Here is a 22,960-nt window from a genome sequence, read left to right as displayed (position 1 = left end):
CTTCAGTCGGTGATCAGCCATTGGACTCACACTGTATTTGGCAGTGATACCTGGAAAACAGTGGTACAACGGGATCGGTACTCCTTATTCATCATATGGGACAAATTTGTGGCCCTTCCCCATGAGGCCACACCCCTTTTTTGAGCATGTGTCTTATGTACCTATGTGGAATATAGGGCCTGATTCAGACCCACTCGCGAGCGGCTGTCCGCTCGCAAGTGGGTCTATGGTGTGCACTGCGCATGCGCACGATGGAGGGAGCTCCGTCGTGCGCATGCGCGAGACACGACGAGCGAAGGACTTCCCAAGGGAACGCCTACCGTCAGAAGCCGGCCCCACTGGCATCACTAGTGATGTCAGTGGGAGTGATTTTGGCTCTGATAGAGCCAAAATCACTCCTGGCCTTGCGGTTGAGAAACTCAACTGCAGGCTTCTGCTCGCACTGGCGATGGTCGCGATGGTCAAGACCATCGTGACCATCATCCTGCACGCTCGTATAGGCTGTGGGTGGTGACCCACAGCTATACGAGCGTCCAGGAGGACGCTCCATATTTATGGAGGTGGGCCCTGATTCAGAGCGAGCGCTCTGGTCAGAGCGTCCGGCTCTGAATCAGGGCCATAGTGTGTGTGTGTGTGTGTGTGTGTGGCCCAGGGCACCATAAAGTCTAGTTATGGATCTGGCCTAACCCTCCATCTAACCCCAATACTTACTGTCGGGATACTGGCGCCAGGATTCTGATAGGTGTCGGGATTCCAGCACCGGCATTCTGAGTGCCAGCATCCCAACAGCTGGAATAATAAGTACATCCCCACACCAGGAGTAACCAGTATTATATGCACCCAGAGTACAAGAAATGCAGTGCAGAGATCTGGATTGGCAGTGTTAGTAGTAAATGCTACCCAATTTGTACACAATATAATACTATACTGTATAATACTGTAACAAAGTATTATATAAAGTATTAAAATTATATACCATAGCGCCCAACTCTCCAAATGTCAGCTGGACAGACCTGTTTTGAGGCGACTGTCCATGATATTTTTCCCCATCTGGGGGAAAATGGGAGTATGGCAGATGGGAGGTATTCCTCAGCAATTAGTTTTTTTGGCAATAACACAAGTAGCCAGCAGCAACGCCCCATCCCTGGCCCAGTCCTGGACTCCTAAATTTTGTTGGTAGTGTTAGTGTATGGGGACCAGAACATTAGCTTGAGGCTGCTGGTCTCATAGCCTATTAGCAGAGTAGTGATAGTGAAGATGTGCAGCGGAATAAGGTTCTGTAAATACTCCCATTAGATAACAATCAATACAATGGGCCAGAGTGTATAAGGTGTTAAAATTGTTGCACAGTTGTTTGGTGCTGGTGGTGGCGAGTCAACACTTGGTAAAGCATAACTAGGTCTTAGATTTATTGAACAAGGTAGAACAACAAGTAGCATAAGACACAGGGATATACAGTAACAGGTGTATAAATAGCAACACAGATGTAGCCTTGAGCATTAAGGTATTGTAGTGCGCTGGGCATCAGAGTGGTAAAACCACTGGCGGCTAGTAGCACCATTCCCCTCAGTGGTGATTTACTGTAGTGTATTTGCAGTACTCTCTGGGCTCTACAGGGCTGGTATATCTATGGGAGTCTCAGAGGTGTGTCCATTCATTAGGGAAGAAAGACATGTGAACAAGGCGCACAAGCGCAGTATCGCATGTGTGAAAGTCAGGCTGCGGAAATCTGGCAGGTTCTAGAGACTACCGCCTCAGTTACCTAATTGCAGGGGCGATTTAAGAGAGGAGGTCTCCCATGTGCAGCCTTCGTTTGGGCCCCCTCCTCTCTGTCAGCACAGTAGATTCTGGCTTCAATGCAGAATGTGGGTCTCTGAGAAATTGGCGCCTGTGCCTTTTTCCCGGGGACATGTTTTATGCGCATGCGTGAGTCACCGGGAAAATGCCAGCTATGCTATGCACTCCGGGGCTTGGTTTCGGTCGGTAATGCCATCTTCCTGATGGCGTTACCCATAGAAGCCTATGGGCTTCTTTCCGCAGAGTGCTGATAGAGGGATCCAATCAGATCCCTCCCAGCACCGTCCACGGCATGCACGTCCTTCTGCACAGAAGGATGCTGGAGGGGCTTCTGGGTCATAGACCTGGAAATCCCTCCACCGCAAAGGGCCTCTCTTACCGAGAGAGTGGACCTTTGCGGTGATCGTCATGCATACCGGCTAGTATTATCCACAAACAACTAAAGAACAGCCCCAGCTTCTGTAAATTTGTTATTAAAAAGATGTGACTGGAAAATTGCAACAAATCAAACTTTCCACACAGACATCAAAGATAGTGAATTCTATTATATTAGGCTTTCATGCTCCATTGTAAAATGCTTGCGTGGTTTTACTAAGCAACATTGTTTAAATAAAGTATTTCTTACACATACAGGTTATGTAAAGAATTGTTTTTAAAATTATTTTCTCTATAATCTCCTAAAAACCTTCTTATTGTATTAGTCTGTGTCTAAAAGTTAATAGCTACTGTAATAACAGCCAGCAGTGCACTCGTGTGCCAAACAACTATTTTGATTTATGTGTATGAATGTAACACTATATCAAATGTTGTCAGGTTTTTCCAGTACTAACGTACTAAGCTATAATTTGCATTCAGTCATATCTTTTTGACAGCGGAGATAAAACACCAAGTGGACAACGGGACTTGTAGGCAAGTCCATCTGTATTACTGGATGTACTGTATCCAAATAGAATCTGAGCAGGACATGTATTTGGTTTAAAATGTCCTGACCTCGGCATGCATTCCAACAGGGATATGGAAACGGCTTGCAAACCTAAAATAGATTGCTGAACACCAGTGTGTGTTTAAAAAAAGTCAGATGCTTCCCACTACGCATACCATACAGGTTTAACTCTCAAAATTACAGCTTAAACCAAACTCAGTCAAAATTTTGTTACCGGGATCTGTTATGGCAGCTGTTGGCCACATCACTTAACTGAAATGTGCTCACTATTATAGTTTAATATTTTGGGCAGTGCCACAGACTATAATGTATATTATGTACTAGTGTATTGTCCAGAATGGATATGTGCAAAAAAAAAATAAAGACTAGTAAAAGCTTAAAAAAGACACAAGCTAAATATGGCATCATGTTCCCTACTGACACGCATTTATTAGGCGCACTAGTGCTTTTTATGCCCACGTATGCTCACCGGCTGCTGACACTAAAGGGTTGCTATTGGCAACTAATACCTATGATGCTTCTGACTGCTGATCCCTCATGTCAGTGATGGGCTGGGAGAGTGGCACTAATACATAGGTGATGATACTGCAAAGCACTAGGCTCCCAGTTTAAAAGTAGCAAATGAAACCCACCTCCTGCCTTTTAAGGGATGACGCAGGGGGTTAGGCGGCCACTCTCTAAGAGAAGAGGATGCCACATTTCCAGAGGGCACTCCTACTACCAGTTCTTGCATTATTTGTAAATGATCAAGTGCAAGCCTTCTCAACGTAAGGTATCTATCATGTTATTACAAAAGGAATACTATATGATTCAGCCAATACTAATAATGTTTTATTGTTTACGTTACAATGTGAAGGATTAATGCACAATTTGGAATATCTCATCTACAGCAGACATTTGTTTCACAAACAAAGTAATAAATAGAGATGACACTTTTCTGATGTATATTGATGTCACCCTAGAGACCATAGACACTTGATGTAACCTCACTCCATAACTGTCAGGTTGCTCTTTAACATGAGATTACCAGATTGTGTCTGTGATAACTTGACAGATAGATAACACCGCAAGCATGTTTCAAGAATACCCACTAGCCTCTGGTTTATTTATAGATGGAGAAAAGAAGGGACAATGTTCCCTTTGACTAGGCCACACAAATGGTCATTCACCTGTCACTGTTTGATTGACTATGACCTCCTGCACTGACCACTCTTGGACCTCCTGCAGCTGGTTAATCACCTGAACCTAGCCTAATCCTGTGTATCTATAATTAGGAGATAACAGCATTTCAAAGGGATGGAGAAAAAGGGCAGTATATAAAACTAAGCCCCAAATTCTACATCTGCTGATACTTCTGTGTATAAATATAGACATATAATACATAAGCACATTTATAACACATTTATAACATAACAAAAATACATGAGAAAACTACTAGATATTATCCTTCTGAAACACTTGGCTGAAGGAACTTTGAGATCATACCATCGCTAATGTTTTCTCACACTCCATAGAGATGTGCAATTCAATTTGTGATGTTTGGCTACTGTAATATATAGTGATGTGTGTAGCCAAACATTGTGGCAGAAGATCAACGAGAATTGATTCACCTACTTACGAGTCATGTGGATGAAGCATATCATAGACTAAAATATCTTACTATGTATAGTATTTGTATAGTATTTTTAATGTGTATAGTTTAGAGCAGAACATGATAGAACCTAACAAGTTTTAACAAGGTACAGAAGGGAAACATTCTTCAAAGGCAGATAAGTATTAGAACACGAGGACATGCACTGAAACTGGAGGGAGGTTCAGAGGAAATCTTATATTAAGAGGTGGTGGAGGATAATAGAGTAGAGCAATTTAAACATGATTGGGATAGATATAAGGATATCCTTACAAATAACTAATTATCAAATAGGGTTTGAGATTACCATAAGGTTAAAAAAGGAGAAGACCAGATGGATTCTTATCTGCTGTCAAATTCTATGTTTCTATGGGTTGGGTACGGGATGCTAACACTCGGCATTCCAAGCTCCAGCATCCCGACTGTTGGTATTTTGACTGGATACCATTTTTATTGCGACATTTTTTATTTCTATCACTGTAATTTCTTTATGCATCAGACTGTAATTCCATGTGGAGAAAGCCTAATGGCAAGTAACTATACCCCAAAAGCTTTTTATGTCAACTTTACATTAGTGTTGATTTTGGCTCTCAGTGATGGCACCAAACATCCTTGTTTTTGCTTTTCAAATTTAGTGTGAGTTAGGTAAATGCATAATCTGGTTTTGATTTTTCATTCCTAACAGTTGTCGCTCTCCAAAGTTTTCCTTTTACACTTTTCCCTCTGGAGTGTGATGTATGGGTATGTATACAGCACCATACCTGGACATTTTCAGTGCCCTAGTCAGGAAGGGCAGCTCCCCTCTGTTCGCCCTTATTTACTCTATCAACTCCCCCTTCTCGCACAGTCACTGGCACTTCTTCAAAAACTCTGTGGAATAGGTACCCCAACATGTTCTCTATGGCACTTGTACATTTTGTATGGCTACCATCTCCTCCAGTATCACTTTCATGGGACCTGGGATCTGTAGCAACACACAAGTATCTGGTAATAGTTCTGCTCCCTCAGCCATACACCTTGGGTGGTGGCACCTGTTGCACAGCCCTCAGTGTGGCATTACTTGTATAATTAAACTCTTGAATTAGCTTCAAATATCATGAACCTAACCTTGTTATGTTGTTTATGATGTGTACGGCTGTGCACAGTAAGCTGATTTTGTAATCATTTGTAAAACTGATTAAATCAATTTGTCAAAAGGTGAAATTTCTAGAAATGTTTCATATTTGGTTAAATTGAGTAAAGTAGAAATTAAGGCCTGATTTGGACAAAGTTTGCTGGACGACAAAGTCCCCACTGTATAAAGACACAAATTACTATAAACCAAACAAAGAAGGCAACAGTCTGTCACCATTTAACATATAGCTAGTTTCAAAATCATGCTTCCTAGTTGTATGCATTGAAAATCATCTCTCTGTGGATCTTACGTGGATCTCAACTCTTGCACCTCTCTGTCTATTACATTAACCCTTTCGGTGCCATCACCATAAGTTCTACTGAATAGCCTGTCCCAAACCTAGGACGCACTGTTTAACTTAAATAATATAAAAAATTAACCCATAGTTTCTGTCCAGCCCCCACTGTCTAGAAGTGCTTAGTCGTAATTGCAGGCTCGAGGTAATCCCCAGGCTTTTCCAAGGGTTTCCTGATGTCAGGAATCCCAAGTATTTGGGGGGTTCATAACAATTCTGGAAATGGATATACTGCCTACGCAATGCAGCCATTCCCTGCTCAAGTGATCGGAGGTAACCAGAGGTCACTGGCATACCTCACATGCCTGATGGACTATGGGTTAGATTTGTCAAAGCTTGGAGAGAGATAATGTGGAGAGAGATAAAGTACCAATCAATCAGCTCATACCTATAATATTTCAAACATACAGGGAGATTCAATTAGTTGCTGTAATTTACTGCAGAATAATTGATCGCCGGGGGCTATTTAATTAGCCCCACTTAACATGGATATATTTTTGGGTCTCATGAGACTCAAAAAGAAATCCCCAATAAGTGTGCTGTTATCAGGGGGATATCAGCCACTTAATGCACAAATCTGTAAATTTTCACGGATACCGAGTGTTAGCACCCGATAACCTAAGTTATCGCATGTTAACCCATTCTTTTAACAGGTGTTAACACAGGTATCAGGAGAAAAAGAGAGTCTAACTGAATAGCTAGCTCCCTATTTCTTTCACGATAATTTATCGGGACTAATTGAATTCCCCCCATAGCCTTTAACGTGACAGTTAGGAGCTGATGAACTTTACTTCTCTCCACTTTATATCTCTCCAAGCTTTGATCAATCTCCTCCTATATCTGCACAGATCTGCTACAGAAATGACTGATCAGCACTGTTAGTGCAACTAGATTACCCCCTCTAATTATACTGTAAAAAATATGAGTGAAATAAAAGTTGAAATATGCAGTGATAACTGAGTTTTTCCCTCTAATACTGTAATGTGTATTCCCTTCTCCAGGTGCTCACACCTCAGCATCTTTCCCACCCGTAACACCCATCACCTTGGCTATGCCATTCTTTCACTCTCTGTAACTACACCTAACTCTCCAATCCATCATACTTCTAACAACAGACAACTAAACCACTGAAGTTCCCCAACCCACTAGTGATCATTTTCAAACATCAAGAACCATTTTAGTCCATTTTGCACTCAATTGTAAACCTACATTATACATTTCAGTACTTTTATATTTTGTGGGTTTTATTTGTTTAGTGTATTGGGTAAGAATAACATACTATGGGGTCTATTTACTAAACATTGTTAGGAGACAAGGTACCAGCCAGTCAGCTCCCAACTGTCATTTTCAAACCCAGCCTGTGAGATGGCAGTTAGGAGCTGATTGGCTGGTACCTTATCTCATTTCACTTTGTCTCCTAACACTGCTTAGTAAATAGACCCCTATGTCATGTTAAGGTTTTTCGTAGAACTTATGAATATTGATTATGTTTTATGCACTTTGGATAATTCTAGTGTATTTTGTTTTATAAAAAAATGTTAGGATCATACTTACCAGGGTTTATTTTGCTGCTGTCAAAATTATGGCATATTGTTACTATATAATTTTATGGTGTGTCCTGGTCGAAAGGTTTCCTAGCGCTGCACATACTGTATATGGCATTAATGTACTGAAGTCATAATATTTAAAATGTACACAACTTAAACTATTTTAGTTTGGCACACATAGAATACATAATTTAATTTCTGGAGGTTTTTGTAACACTGGAATGGACAAACTAAAGTTCAAGTGAGGTCATTGTAAAAATATAAATAACATCCTAGAAAACTATAAAAATTGTATAAAAGGAAATGTGTTCACAGAAATTAGGCCAATTTACTGCTCAGTCTCTACACTGTTAACTACATCTTCCTAATATCATGTATAATCTGTATGTAATATGTTTCACAGTGAATAACTTAGTAGTTGTAATTTATAGTAAACATTTGAAACATATTTTTATTATCGTATAAATTACTTCTGTCCTCATTTAAATCAAGCAAATGTTTTTCTCTGAAAATAATTACAGTAATTGGTGTGTTTTCAGATAATCAGAATATAATGTATCTTTGTAGAGTAACAAAATTGCTTGTTTTCTAAACTCGTGTATTTTTGGAAATAATAATGGAATTTGTGTGGTTATAGATTGGAATATAGTTTATTTCCATCCCACCACAACATTTGTTGTCTGTTTAGGAAATCTTAAAAATGTTTTATGAATTATAAAACCACAATATACATTTCACTTCTGGTAAAATTATATATTTGAATGTAAGCAATCAACTAGGGGTATATTTACTAAAGTGCCACTTTTTAGAAGTGGAGATGTTGCCCATAGCAACCAATTAGATTCTATGTATCATGTTCTAGAAGGTGCTAGTAGAATCTGATTAGTTGCTATGGGTAACATCTCCACTTCTAAAAACCCGCACTTTAGTATATATACCCACTACTCTTTTTCACAAATGCTTAGTATACATTTTAAAATTGTGAACAGATGAGCAATAATGGTGATAAATAAATGGCAGCCATAAACAAAAGGAAATGACGATGGTAAAGTATTTTTTCTTTTACACAATTCTTTGTTCACTCAATTAAATGTTATAGTAGTTGTGGTTCAAATTCCGGGGTTGATGTAGAGTTGGACACAAATCCATAATGCAAATGGACTTTGGGATTTTTTTCTGCTGTTCATTCTCCATAGTTGTGCGTACACAAATAAAGGTAAAGTACAGTCATATGTAGCTCAGTCGCATCTCCACTTGTGGCTGAAGAAGCATAACCAGGTGGAAATGAGGTGATGTAAGAGGTCATGTCATGAGAGCATGCCGCCAGAATTGCAGGCTATACTGAGCTGTGGGTACGCAGAGATCCGTCTGGTTACAGAGGTATCTTTTGCAGCAGGAAAGGGGCAAGTGTGCAGTGATATTAATAAAGGCTATTTCCAAAGACATATGGATTGGGGCAGTGCCATCGCATATGTGTGTGCACCTCTGTCTACAGGGAAATATCCACATTTACTTTCATGCAAGCAGAGCACGTGCGACAAACTTGCTCTGGTTTTGGTTCTAATTCATCATCATGATTTAGTATGGATTCGGTTTTGGTTCAGTTTTGGATTCTTTAAAAATCGATAAAATCATGTAATTTGGACCTGTTTACATGCAATCCAATACCTGAGTTCCGTATTTAAATCCAAATTCTGAACTGGCAGGAGATCCGAACCGGGACTCGGTTCGACTCGGAACACCAAAGTGTTTCCGAACTGGGTCATAAGGCCCAATTCAGACCCGCTCGCTAGGCCTGCCAATGGTTGCAATGTGCGTATGCGTATAAGTCGCAGTGCGCAAACTAGTCCATGCGATCGGAAAGCGTTCGCTCGCAGCGCATGGCCACCTCGCTAGAATGAGTGACAGGATGAGCAGTTTATGGGTGGTGACAGGGGATGGTCGATTAAAACGGGGGTGTGGTGGAGCGAACGCAGGCGTGTCTGAGCGTCTTAACGCCGTATCAGAGGCGTGCATAATTAAGACGCGGCATCATATCCACGTGACATGGCTAAATGACACACTAATGCACTCGCAGTGCTTGCGGTAGGGTATGGTCAGCCACATCTAGGGAGCGGGTCTGAATCGGGCCCTTAGTCCGACTCAGAACCCCTATATTCGGGTGTGTTCTTATTTCAGGAAAACTGAAAACTTACTTCTCTAATTTTAATACACTTCATTCCACCTGTACCAACTTATACATATTTAATTTTCACAACTATTATTGCAGTACATATGGTTTAAAATCTTATAATATCTTATAGAATCAAAATGATCAAATGTACTTCTAATATCTGACTAAGTGCCCCATTTATCTACAAATCTATATACCAACAGGATATTTTGTTTAGTAATGCAGTGATGTTAACGAATATGTTACTGGTATTCATCATTACTTACCCATCCAGTGAGGTTCGGGAAGGTCAAGCGATGGTCTCCCTCCTTTAACGGCGATTTTAGCTCTGCTGCTGGCAGCCTACTGCCTCCCAAATACATTTCAGTTTAGGGGTCTATTTACTAAGCATTGTTAGGAGACAGAGATAAAAGTGATAAAGGGGCCAGCCAATCAGCTCCCGACTGTCATTTTTGAAACACAGCCTGTGAGATGGCAGTTAGGAGATGATTGGCTGGCACCTTATCACTTTTCACTCTGTCTCCTAACACTGCTTAGTAAATAGATCCTCTGAGTCTCATTCATGGCTGAAATGAAAGAGCGAGCAGAGGGATAGTCAGACTGACTTTTTTTTACATGTGTTAATTTTGTGTGTGTGCACGCTTCCTATTACAGTACTCAGAGTGCTCATGAAAACGTACTTATCTGATGAAGCACAGCATAGATGTGAAGAATGTATCCCCTTAATAGTAAAGAAGACCTGAAGACCACCAATTGCCTGTTGAAACCCTCGAAATTAAAAGTTTCAATAGTGTATTATATATGTTGAGAATAACTGATCTATCTTGAAAACATCTGTCACCATGGATACAAACCACACTGATTGCTTCAATGGTTACAGATGTGGCAATGAAAGTTCATATATTCACAACATATTTGTCAAATTGTAGCAAGTGTGTTTCTCAAGTTTCAAAAGACAATTTCAGCAGAAAAAGTTATCTTTAGAGTAAATGACAGTACCCATCATGATTCTAATGACAAAAAAAGATATGTGAATGGAGTTAACCTTTAAGGCACCATACAAATGTAAGCTTCAATAATAAAACAATGCAGATAACACTGAAGCTTTGTAACCTGTGACATGCAATGAGAAAATTACACTGTTTATGAGAGTTTATTCTTAGAAATCTATTTTATCCCCAATTCCTGCTCGATATATCCATTCATTAATCTAATGGGACCTATGCATCTGCAATGGATTGCCCCTATTCCCCAACCAATTCCCCATTCTGCAGACGCCAGTTTTGGGGATTCGCGGAAATCCAACAAGTTGTAAGTCCTCGATTCACCGATCGTGATCAACGAGTCAGCGATTTGTAACATGCTGTTTTCCCCAATCCACCAATGGATCGGCAATCTTCAATGTCGGCAGATCGGCTTTAGCAAAAGAGGAATTATCCCTATAAATGTATGGCTCACATAAGGTCATGTTCCATCCTCGATTTATGTCGTTCAACTATAAACACACATAAAACAGTGATGCTGTGATCAAATGACCATGATTAGGAGGGTTCTTGCTTGGCATTTCCAAACTATAACTTTTGAGAAAAATAATGGTCACAAATTGGACTTCTCTTACACATGCAGAAAAGTAATAGATTTCTATTGTTTTCTCAAGTTTCAAAAGACAATTTTAGGCAGAAATTTACTTAAACCCCTTTTATACCAGAGCTCCTTGGTGTAAAAGTTGAAAGGGTTGGATTGCCAGGTGGAGTGACCCGGCAATCCAATCCAGATAACTAGCAGGGTTTAACACGGAAACCCTGCAGTGTAAACGGAGTGATCCGGGTCATGATAACCTGGAGCGCGCCGCATGCCTGCCGATTGACCGGCCTCAGTGGCGCTTGGAAATGATGTCATCTCCAAGCGTCCACTTCAACGCCGGAAAAGCTGGGTCTATGCAGACCCGGCTCTGGTGTGAAAGACGCCAGCTTGGGAAAATCCTGGGTCTGTGCCGGCTAAATTCCGGGTCTGATCCGGATTGAAACCCTGTTCCAACCTCCGGATCAGACCCGGAATTTTGGTGTAAAAGCAGTATTGTTTGTATTTTAAGCATCATGCTGTGCGTATGTAAAAGAATGCAACTTGAGGATGAGGGGTAAATATTGCCCCAGAACAAAGACCTGTCCTATAACATTCCTTATAGGATTATTATTACCCTTTTATAATGAGAGTACACCTGTTTTAAAATGAGAACAATGTAGTGTCGAATATCATAGTACAAAGCCAACTTTTATCAGCACACAAATGTGATCAATTACAGTTATTACTGTGCCTAATGCATGTGCTTGTTTGTTGCATGATTGCACTCAAAGTATTAACTGCAATTATTCAAGTCATTTACACTCAATTGTCAGAGGTATTTTAAAGTGGTTGAAGGAAAAAGTATTTTTCTTTTATTATAAATGAAGTACAGAGCACAAACCAAAATAATAATTCTAGAAGAAAAGAATAACTGTGTACCCAATGAGCTTTATGTGACCGTTTGGAGGGGGAGGGAGGGGTGGAGATGAACTAAGCCTTGGAGAGTGATAAATTGGGGAGAGATATAGTACCAGCCAATCAACTCCTAACTATCATGTTACAGTCTGTGGGACCGATTCATTAAGGATAGCAATTGCAACAGCGCTCGCAGTTGGCCGATTGTTGCATACTGCGCATGTGTATGCATTGCAGTGTGCGTGCACGAAGGAACCACTGCGATTGCGGATACCACGTAGAGCCATCGTAGAATGAATGACAGGCAGTGAGCGTTTTGGGGTGGTGACAGGGGGTGGTCGGAGAAACGTAGGCATGTCTGACCATTTAAATGCCATTGCATGGGCATACATAATTTAGCCATTGCGATTGCATACTCAGCTTGAGTACTCACTGTGTGCAACGAGGTTAGCAATTTCTAAGTAGGGTCAGGGCTGTTGTAATTCTGCATGTGGGGCTGATGGTACTCAATGTTACCGATGTTTATGGAGGTGTGCAAGGTATTACGGATGTGAGATAGCGGCACTGGGAGGCAGTGGGCGTCTCTATGCTAGCAGTGTGACGGCATTGCGATTGCAATCAGTAGCATATTTACGCAGCAGACCAGCGTGCAATTATGGAACTGCGATCACAATAGCGATCCATGATGGATCAGGCCCTGTGTTTGAATAATGACAGTTAGGAGCTGATTGGTTGATACTTTCTCTCTCTCCAAGCCTTAGTGCATCTCCCCCTGGGTGCTGTCACACCTAAAAGGAGTGTGTCTTGCACACTGCATATCCTATTTTACCTTGATCATTCATTGTTAAATATGTAGACTTGCAGTATATTTGTTTACACATACCTGGCTGACAAAATACACCCCTAGTACAAATCTTGAATGCATTAACCATTATTAAACTATATACACAGCATATTAAACATAGAAACATAGAATTTGACGGCAGATAAGAACCACTTGGCCCATCTAGTCTGTCCCATTTTTAAACATATTATTACTTCAACCCTTATTGATCCTTATGAAGGATATCCTTATGTCTATCCCATGCATGTTTAAATTGCTCTACTGTCTTAGCCTCTTCCACCTCTGATGGGAGGCTATTCCACTTGTCCACTACCCTTTCTGTGAAGTAATTTTTCCTCAAATTTCCCCTGAACCTACCACCCTCCAGTTTCAGAACATGTCCTCTTGTTCTAATACTTCTCTTTCTTTGAAGAATGTCTCCTTCCTTTACCTTGTTAAAACCCTTTATATATTTGAACGTTTCTGTCATGTCCTCCCTATACCTTCTCTGCTCCAAACTATACATATTAAGATCTTTTAGTCTTTCCTGGTACATCTGCTGTATTTTCTCAAATACATGATGGCAAAAATGTGCCATCAAAATGCAGTGTAGAAATCGGGTGCAGAAATTGTACAACAATTATATGTGGTGCAGTAACCCATAGCAACAAATCCACAGTATGCTTTTATCAGTCCATTACAAATTAGACTAATGAATGCACATTTCTATTTGGTTTGTATGGGTTACAAAACATTTACGATTTCATCCCACGTCAAATACCCCCAAGATGTTCAAAATCAATTTTAGCTAATTGTATGCATGTATAACTATTGCAAGTACTTAAATAGGAAGCTGAGTAGTATACTCTGGAAAGGAATATACTTATGACTTGTAAAGCAACACATGCATACAAGATCACATTCCTTTGTGTCTTTGGTGTCAAACACATTGCAAGCTTTCTTGAAGGATTTGAAGAAGAAAAAAATCTCCACAGATTTTACAAAAATGTTAGATCTTATGATGCTTTATGTTATTATGTTGACAATCATATAAAAAAAGATTTCTTGCATCAATATATAATTTACATTGAATTATTTCTGCCTCAGACCCTGCTTGGAATAGTTAGGAGGTAAAGCATTGACTTAAATGGATGCAACGTGAATGGAATTCACAGAAGTGATGCTTATTTTTACACTCTCACTAGGAATGAGCTTAAAGAGGTTGTAGCATTTCACATACTGAGCAGATGATATACACTGTGGAGACCCATACAAAGTGAAAGCTCGTTGGCTGTATTCTGCTTCAGCATTTGTCAGTGTAATGTCGCTAATACCAAACGACCACATTTGCCATATGTGAAAAAGAATACGATAGTGACAATGGGTGCCCGATATTCTGCCAAGCACAACATATTTGTACTTCTGAATACTATTAAAATACTATTAAAATTCTAATCAATTATTTTGGATGTTTCCCTTCTTTGCCAATGTTTCTTCTCTGCTTATAATGTTCTCAATTTTAGATTTCAAGTCATTTATAAGGTTCAAATTGGATAGGGGGCAGCCTTACCCACGCAGTAACACACCGAATTAAATGTCAAAATGTAAATGGTTCTCTTAGAACTGTCAGCATCTGATCAGTTCTATCCCACCTGTTCCTGACATGTAAAACCTATAATTGGTAACTTCATCAGGGCAGTGACCACTCAGCTCTGGGGCACCAACTCCAGATATGTGTATGGTAATTTTACAGTAATGTACCACCTGCAAAGAGCCATTAGGAACCATGGTGGGTGGGAAATTATGTAATAGTCATATGACATTTAATATTACAGGTTCGTAACCTTTGGATTTATAATAATCGATTGATGATATCGGATACAATTGTTATAATACAAGCAGCTGGTCCACAGAACCAACTTGGTACTTTATATGTCACCAGCAGATAGATCATTAAAACCTGAAAATGTATACTTGTAATTCTGCAATACATTCAGCAAACTTTATTAGAGAAAATATACCAAAATATGTTTTTGCACTATAGCGTTCTGTAAATGCAGCAACCTCTTTTTTTTCCGATGAAATAGGACTGTTAATGTTTATTATATTTGAACACCTAAAAATGAATAAATGTATATGAAATACACTGCTCATAAAAACTAAAGAAGGAAAACACAAATATGTCGACAGTGCTGGTCATTATCATAATGCATACAAGTATACATCACCTTACGGCGAGAACCTAACTAAAGTATCTAAAGAACTTACAGGAGAAACCAGAGCTGGTGACACTGAAATGTTAAGACATTAGGGGCAGATGTACTAAGGCTTGGAGAGTGATAAAGTGTAGAGAGATAAACTACCAACCAATCAGCTCCTAACTGTCATTTTTTCAAACACAGTCTGTAGCATGGCAGTTAGGAGCTGATTGGCGGGTACTTTATCTCTTTCCAAGGCTCATACATCTCCCTTGCAGAGTGGTTCTATGCAATTCTTAACTTTAGCTTGTTTCATAGTAAGTACAGTTAAATGCATTTAGAAAACCAATGCCTGCTGCTCTGAAAGCTCAAACTGCTGATATCATGTAGTCAGGGAAAAAAAAGCCCCTTTAAGATGTAAAACTTTTGGTACACCTTATTGATGCAGATTCAGAGCTGAAGATATTTTGGTACATCTTCCTTTAAGATGACTGTGTATAGACAATGCATTCATAGTCTATATAAAGCACAATACAGCACTTTTTAAAAGATGTAAATTTTTGATACTGTTAAGTAAACACTATTGTGAACATCACAAAGAAGAAAATGAATACACAAAAAAAAAATCTCCTTATGTTGTCTGCCTGTGTGACATTTACCAGATGCAGTGTGTTATGACCCCCATTGTTAAATAAGCAGATTATAATCAATGTTTATTTATGCACACTGAGTAGGATATTCATCATGTGTTTCACTATGACAGATACTCAGTATTACAACTTCTGTGCACAAAGCAGATAAATAGCATGTCATGTTTAAATAAACCTGATGATATATTTAACAGCAGTCCCAATTCCATGTATCTTAATCCCCCTGTAGTGAGGAAGGAGTTAAATAGATTAACTTGTTGTTAGTGTTACTAGTCACCACTCACAGATATACAACTTTTCATAAGCATCCCTTGAATTTTATTCTTAGCAAACACTTAGCCCCCTATGGAATATCATGCTCTTATATCAGTCGCACACAGAATTCTCTCTAACACTATAGCATGTGGATGTGCACTTACTCTGGAGATGGTCAAGGGCATGTTAAAGTCCTTTCCTCCTTGCAGACGGAATCCCCACGGGCCGGGTCCAGTGAGAGATACAGTGTAAGCCATTTTTTGCCAACTTTCAGTGCAGCCACTTGAAGGCTCTGAGAGAAATAAAAACAGACAAAACAAAAAAAAATAAGCTGTTTCACCAAGGTCAAACTAATGAGAAAAGCAGGAATGCATGGGGAAAAGCGCTTCGTTCACACAATTATAAGGTAATTGGAATCTTGCCTGTTCACTCGGCTTGAAGTGCCACCTAAGAATAGAAGGGATGTATAATGCAGATACAGATATCCCAGCTGAGCAGGACCCATAAAAGGTATGTAACCAAATACCTCCCATGCAAGGATACTGTGACTCAGAGATCTATTATTGCCTCATAGCAGTACAGAGGATCATCCCACTCTGTTTTGTGTTCCACAAATTTCCGACATAGCAAATGCAAATTTTCATTAAAATAGTTATGTGGCAATTTAAAAAAAGTGACAAGTGTTCTGCAAGCAAGTGATAATAAGATAGGCCTCTGTGATCCTAGAATTGATTTCACTGGTCTTAACAGTGAGGTTATTCATTGTAATGCAAATCCTAAACTTTAAATGTTGTCTTTTCAAGACAATTAATGCCAAGGGAAGCGATAAACTCTGTCAGGGGGATATAACTTATTGTAACACACACACACACACACACACACACACACACGCACTGTTGTGTTTCAACTTATTTATCAAATAATATTTGAAGGATGTTCCCCAAAAACACCAGTTTTTGGGGAATATCCGCAAATATTAAGTATCCCCCGAAGGTACCATGAAGGCACCGGTTCCTCCATTTCCAACAGTAGCTGCATCCTCCTGTGGAAGCTGCTGTGCTGCCGGATTTACCAAGCTTTGGAATGCGTTACCCTATAATCGCCTATGGGCTACTAATTTGCACAGTTTTCTGGAGAGGGTCTCTCCGTCGGCCCTTGGTGACAGATGCACTGGCTGCCTAGGACCCGAACCAGGAAGAAGAGTGATAGTGTTAGGCTGTGCTAGAAAAATTACAGTTAGAAGCAGATTGGTTGGTATTTTATCTCCCTCCAGTTTATCGCTCTCCAAGATTTGATAAATCTCCCCCACATTTATAAGACTAAGACATATCTTCATTGAAGGATGCTGTGTCTTAAGAAGACTTAACTCTTGGACAGATGATCACAAATTAATGGCAGCTAAGGATTAGCACTCTGTAGTGATTCTCGGCTATACAGTAATTTCATCTTAACTGTGCCCTATGTGGCCATGTGGTTTACTGTAAACAAATAGTGTACAACAACTCTTGACTGTTCCTGGACTACATCTCTCCTGGTGGTTGATAATCATTTGAGATGCTGTTCAACAGCTGGAGTAACAAAGGATGCCAAACCAACAGTTACTAATGCAAGCACCATTTTATAATTCACTCCGAGGCCAGTGTGATAACAATAGTATTTATAAAAAAAGACAGCTTGCATTGGCTTATTGGCCATTGTACGTAGACAGAGAATATGAAAACAAGCTGACATACAATGGGCAGCGAGATACTGATAATGAGCAATAAAACCTATTTATATCAAGAGGATGCATTTTCAAGCTAAACTGTCCAAATATGACCATAACAAATGAACAATACCTTTTTGCAAAAATAAATGTGTATTCAAGGTTACATGCTATTACTGTACATACCAATGATGTCTGTTTTCTATTGAGATATTGTTTTACAAAGGCATTTTATCATAATAATCAAAAAAATGAGAAAATTAAAAAATAGATATTTAAGTCTCACATTAAAATAACTAATATTACAATTATAAACAAAACTGTCATCACTTCTTAAAATTGTATACTTTGTATGTAATCAGTCAAATAGCGGGGCTGATTCTGAGTTGGGAACAAAGCAAAGTCAGCAAGTAACTGTGCACCTTTGTAAAACCCTGGCTGCACTGCAGGAGGGATTAGATGTAAAATGTGCAGAGAGAGTTAAGCTGGGTAAACACTAAATGACAAGTGTACCCAGCGGTGCAACCAGCAATCCCCTTGCTGACCGGCCAACGTATCGGGCGGCTGGTTCACCGTATCGGGCGGCTGGTACACACTAGACAATCCGGTGCTCTGCCATCCGATATGTTGACCTCTACCGCATCCCGCTGCATGGGGTCATCAGCCACATCGTCAGGTTGAGCTGCATGTAGGGCCGACCTGACGAAGTGACTGAGGACACCATGGGAGTGCGCACCGCCCGACATTGTGGGTACATACACATTAGATGATTTTGGGGATTTGGTGTTCCAAACCATCGGAATCAGGCAAATCACTCACAAAATCATCTAGTGTGTACCCAGCTTTATATTTGGGTGGGGCGTGTCCAAACTGAAAACTAAATTGCAGTGTAAAAATAAATCTGTCCAGCATTTGTAGCTGACATACAACAGCAACCTGTATTAACGTTGCATGCACATACAATAAATGATTTTCACCCTTTGAATCGCAACATGATTTGTCCAGGTGCAAAGCTACTTTTTTTTTTTTCTTTGCTCAAAACCAAGAATCATCTTCAAGGGGCTAAATTCACTAAGCAGGAGGTTCTAAGGCCCTGATTCAGAGCTGGACGCTCTTTTAGAGCGCTCGCTCTGAATCAGGGCGGCATTTTTTTTTATTTAAGCCGGCCTCCTGGCCACTCGCTAAGCTGTGGGCGACCATCGCGACCATCGGGGCTTGCGACGAGACCCTTGTGGTAGGGTCTCATTCTGTCGCAAGCCCCAGAGAGCTTCCTGCTCTAACAGAGCAGGAAGCTCTCCACTGACATCACTGGTGATGTCAGTGGTGCCTCCCACAAACGGCAGGCATTCCTTCAGGAACGCCTCCGTTTGTGTAGCCACCCCCATCCCTGCCTACAAAACGGGGCGAGCTGTCAATCAACATCGATAGCCGCCCCTTTTGTAGTGAGCCCCGGAGCGACAGAAATTCTCTCTCGCTCCAGGGCTTGCACATGTGTGCGCGTGCGCAGTACCCCACCAATGACCCGCTTGCGAGCGCTATGCACTCACGAGCGGGTCTGAATCAGGCCCTAAATCCTGGCAACATGCCGATTTGTCCAAAACCATTGAGAAAACACACTTAAGGTACACACTGCTCACTATGCAATATTGTGAGCTATATTCCTTGAACCCTCCCCAGCACTCCAGGACACGATATGGTGCTAAAAAGTGTCCAATCTGACTTAAGATCTATCGTGCACAAAATTGTGTATGAGATTGGCAAATCTTGCCTGTGGTAGGCAAGTAGGCAAGATCTGAAGATGCATTGTACGACCAGCGGGTCGTACAATGCATCTTCACTCACGATTTGGACATATTTTACACGATTTGTTGTTCCGATGCGTCAAAATCTGGTGAATCGAGTAAATTATCGTCTAGTGTATAGGCACCTTAAGGGGTGTATTTAATTAGGTGCGAGAATAGCAAAAATCCTGCACCTGCGGGGTTTGTCCTGCAGGTGCGGGAATTTTGCAATTATAATAGGTGCAGGGATTTTCAGTTTTTGAGCACCGGGAGGTTTTATTTTTTAACACCTCCAAAGCACGACCAATTTTTTCTAAAATCCATATTTGTAGGAAAAATGGTTGGGAAATGCTCTGAGACCCTGGTAGCACCCCTCCTAATGATTCAATAAGCAATTGAAAGTTTCCAATTAGCTTAATTAGGAATGAATTACTCACCTTCCGCAGTGCTGCATCCTCCTCCGGTTCTTCTCTTCAACATCGCAGACAGCTTCCAGGGACCGGCCAGACACAGGACAGGTATGTACTACCCCTCCACCACCCTCCTCGCACAGTACACTACCCCCGCTACCCTACACCTCGATCCCCGCACACTGCAGTACCCCTGCCACCCTGCACTCCCCTCCCCGCACACACTACACTACCCTGCACATCCCTACCTGCACACACTACACTAGCCCCACTACCCTGCACCCGCCCCCCTGCACACACTACACATACCTTCTCTGGCCAGCTTCAGTCTTCTATAGGGGAGGGCATGACCCGGTCCAGCCGTTGGGGGATGCAGCCTCCGGGCTCAGATAGCAGCAGACGCCCAGAGCAGGCGAGTTCTTTTTCTTCTCTTTTCTATATTTATGCACCGCAGGGTTTTCAAAGCTGAAAACCCCTTGTGCATTTTTTTATTGGATACCACGAGTATCGGGAGCGCACATACCTGCGGTAATCCAAAATTGGTTGCAAGGTCCGTGTGATTTTTTGAGGTCAAAACCTCGCAGCCAATTGGATATGTCCCTTTATCATAGAAACTAAGCACCATCAATGTTTTAGATCATGGAAAGAATAGATTAGAAACCGTGGATTTAACAAAACTGCCGGCAAACCTGCCCCAAAAAATTACTAGGTTCAGACAGATGTGATTGCTGAAACATCAGGTAAATGAATTGATTTTGACAGACAAGATTGATTGACATGAATATCATCCAATGTGCTATGGAGGATTATGATGTCTCTAACCAGACATGACTGTTCTTTAAAGAAATACAAAATACACAAAAATATAATACAAAAAAATAAATACAAATACAAACACACGATCACATAAATGAAAAAACAGTATATATGAATATATGGAAAACTCTCCTCAAATAGACAAATTACAATGCAGAATAAAAACAAGACAAATGAAAAAACTCACCACAATTAGCAATCATTTTATATGCGTCGGCGGTATTTCATACTGATGCCTCACAAACCCACAAAATGAGAGTAACCAGTTGCCTATTTCTATGATGTCAATTGAATGTTGTTTCTGTAGAAGCACCATTAGATGAGTATGTATAGAATAGTTTCTAATCCACTGTGGTCAGTTTCTATGATGCCAATTGAATGGTGCTTTAATATGAATAGAATAACCTCTATTCCACAATGGTACCAATAGAACTTGCCTCCAAATAGAACATGCCACGGCGGATTGTGATTTCTAATCTGGCGGTTGATTATGTTTAGACATCAAAATCGATCTTTAGCAAATGCTACCAATTCCAAATGACACCAAAACTGCTGCTTAGTAAATTTGGCCCAATATACGCAATTGCCAGGTCTGCATTTATAACTGGATCTTTCTGTTTTCTTAACATGTTCAACTCATAGACCAGGCTGATTCCACCAAGAATGGACAAAAATTATGTCACATTAACTGTTAGAGCGAGCAGAATATATTGAGGAGCTAGAGAAGATGAGAATACACTGACATGAATAGAAGTGATTCCAAAACGTTCAGAACCTCGCATTTTTCTTGGTGCATTAGCTACCTGGCTGCTGTGATTTGCCCATTCATGATTATCATGGTATGCAGCAGGAGTTAAGTATAGGGAATCACTGGGTCATCCAGTATTGGATTACAATTCCCAGCCTCTGTGAACGCCAGCAGCAGACTATTCTAATAGTTGGTTTTCAGTTACAGGTGAGGAGGCATTTAGTGGTCACAACTTGGTAACATTGACTAGAGCTTTGATAGAACGTTTTGTAACATCTATAAGAAGGAATGATTCAGTTTAGAAGGACAATGTTTAATCATCTTAGAGGAGCAATGATACTTGTTTAATCAGACTAGAAAAAAGCATAGAGACCATAAACCTGATTCAGAGGTGGGTGCAGTGCCAATGTGTGCACAGTTGAGCGATTATTTGCCACTAAGCATTCTCAAAAACTCCTGAAAACCCCTACAATACATACATTCCCGCTACTGCTGGCATTAGAACCGGCGAGTGACAGGCAAAACCATGGGCATTCCTGGGTTGTGACTGGGAAGTGGCCTGAATTGTGCACAAAAAACCGCTGTCTCACAGGTGTGCTTCAGGACTGTCATGGGCGTGTTGGTGAACGCGACTGTTTTCCCAAATGCAGAGCCGCAGCCACAGAGGCCATATTTACCTAGAGTTGAGAAGGGAACACTACGCCTGCCAAAGACTGGTACAAGTGTCCATGGTGGGCACAATTGTGCGCTGACGGTTGAGTGTTAGGAACGTATTTTCACTGTCCACGGGCATTGGAAGAGGCATCTGAGGGCTTGCACCATCTGTCACTCACTAGTACACAAGGAGCAGGCTGAAACTAGCATTTGCTTATTACCACCATTGCAACTTCTCAAAAAAAATGCAACGGCGATGGCATTAGCGTCCTCCTTTGAATCAGGCCCCAAATGGGAGGAATCGGTATGACATCCCGGCTGCCGCATGGCCGGGAGTTCGAATCCCAGCACGGCAGCCCGACAAATCAGCAGAGCCTGGCAGCGGAAGCCCGACAGCGCTGGAAATCCCGATCGTCCTAAAGTAAGTATCTACTAACCTAACCCCCCTAACCCTAACCCTCTTAGGGGTGCCTAACCCTAACCTCCCCCCCTGTGCCTAACTCTAATCCCCCCTCTAAGTGCCTAACCCTAACCCCCCCTTCCCCGCTGCCTAAACCTAAGTCCCCAGGGGGGGTGCCTAACCCTAACTCCCCACTGGGGGTGACTAACCGTAGCCCTCCCTCCCCCTAGCCTAACCCTAACCCTCCCGGGGGATCCCTAACCCTAAGTCCCCCCCGGGTGCCCTAAACCTAACCCTCCCCCCCACAGCTGTCCGCTCGTGGCACCCAGCATCCCTTCGATTGGGTTTGCCGTGCGACTTTCTCACTGCATTTCGGAAATGACAGGCATCTAGATATTGATGCCTGTCATTTCACCCTCGCAGGGATATGACAGTCGAGAAGCCGGCTGCCGGTATTAAGGCAGGGGGCTGATTCAGAGGTGC

At 41.2% G+C, this 22,960-nt stretch overlaps 1 protein-coding gene across 2 annotated transcripts in view; it reads right to left on the bottom strand.

The window, feature by feature from the left end:
- The window catches only part of LDB3 (LIM domain binding 3), a 201,852-nt gene that overhangs the window by 168,537 nt on the left and 10,355 nt on the right, over positions 1-22,960 (bottom strand). For both annotated transcript variants that reach the window (XM_088463088.1, XM_088463089.1), the window contains exon 2: positions 16,128-16,255. In XM_088463088.1, coding sequence (XP_088319214.1) covers positions 16,128-16,255 — 128 coding nt within the window. The remainder of the gene's footprint in view (positions 1-16,127; positions 16,256-22,960) is intronic.

This window comes from Taudactylus pleione, unplaced genomic scaffold (assembly GCF_031769625.1).
Source record: "Taudactylus pleione unplaced genomic scaffold, aTauple2 ptg001314l, whole genome shotgun sequence".
Taxonomy (NCBI): domain Eukaryota; kingdom Metazoa; phylum Chordata; class Amphibia; order Anura; family Myobatrachidae; genus Taudactylus; species Taudactylus pleione.
This window is presented reverse-complemented; position numbering and strand designations above follow the sequence as displayed.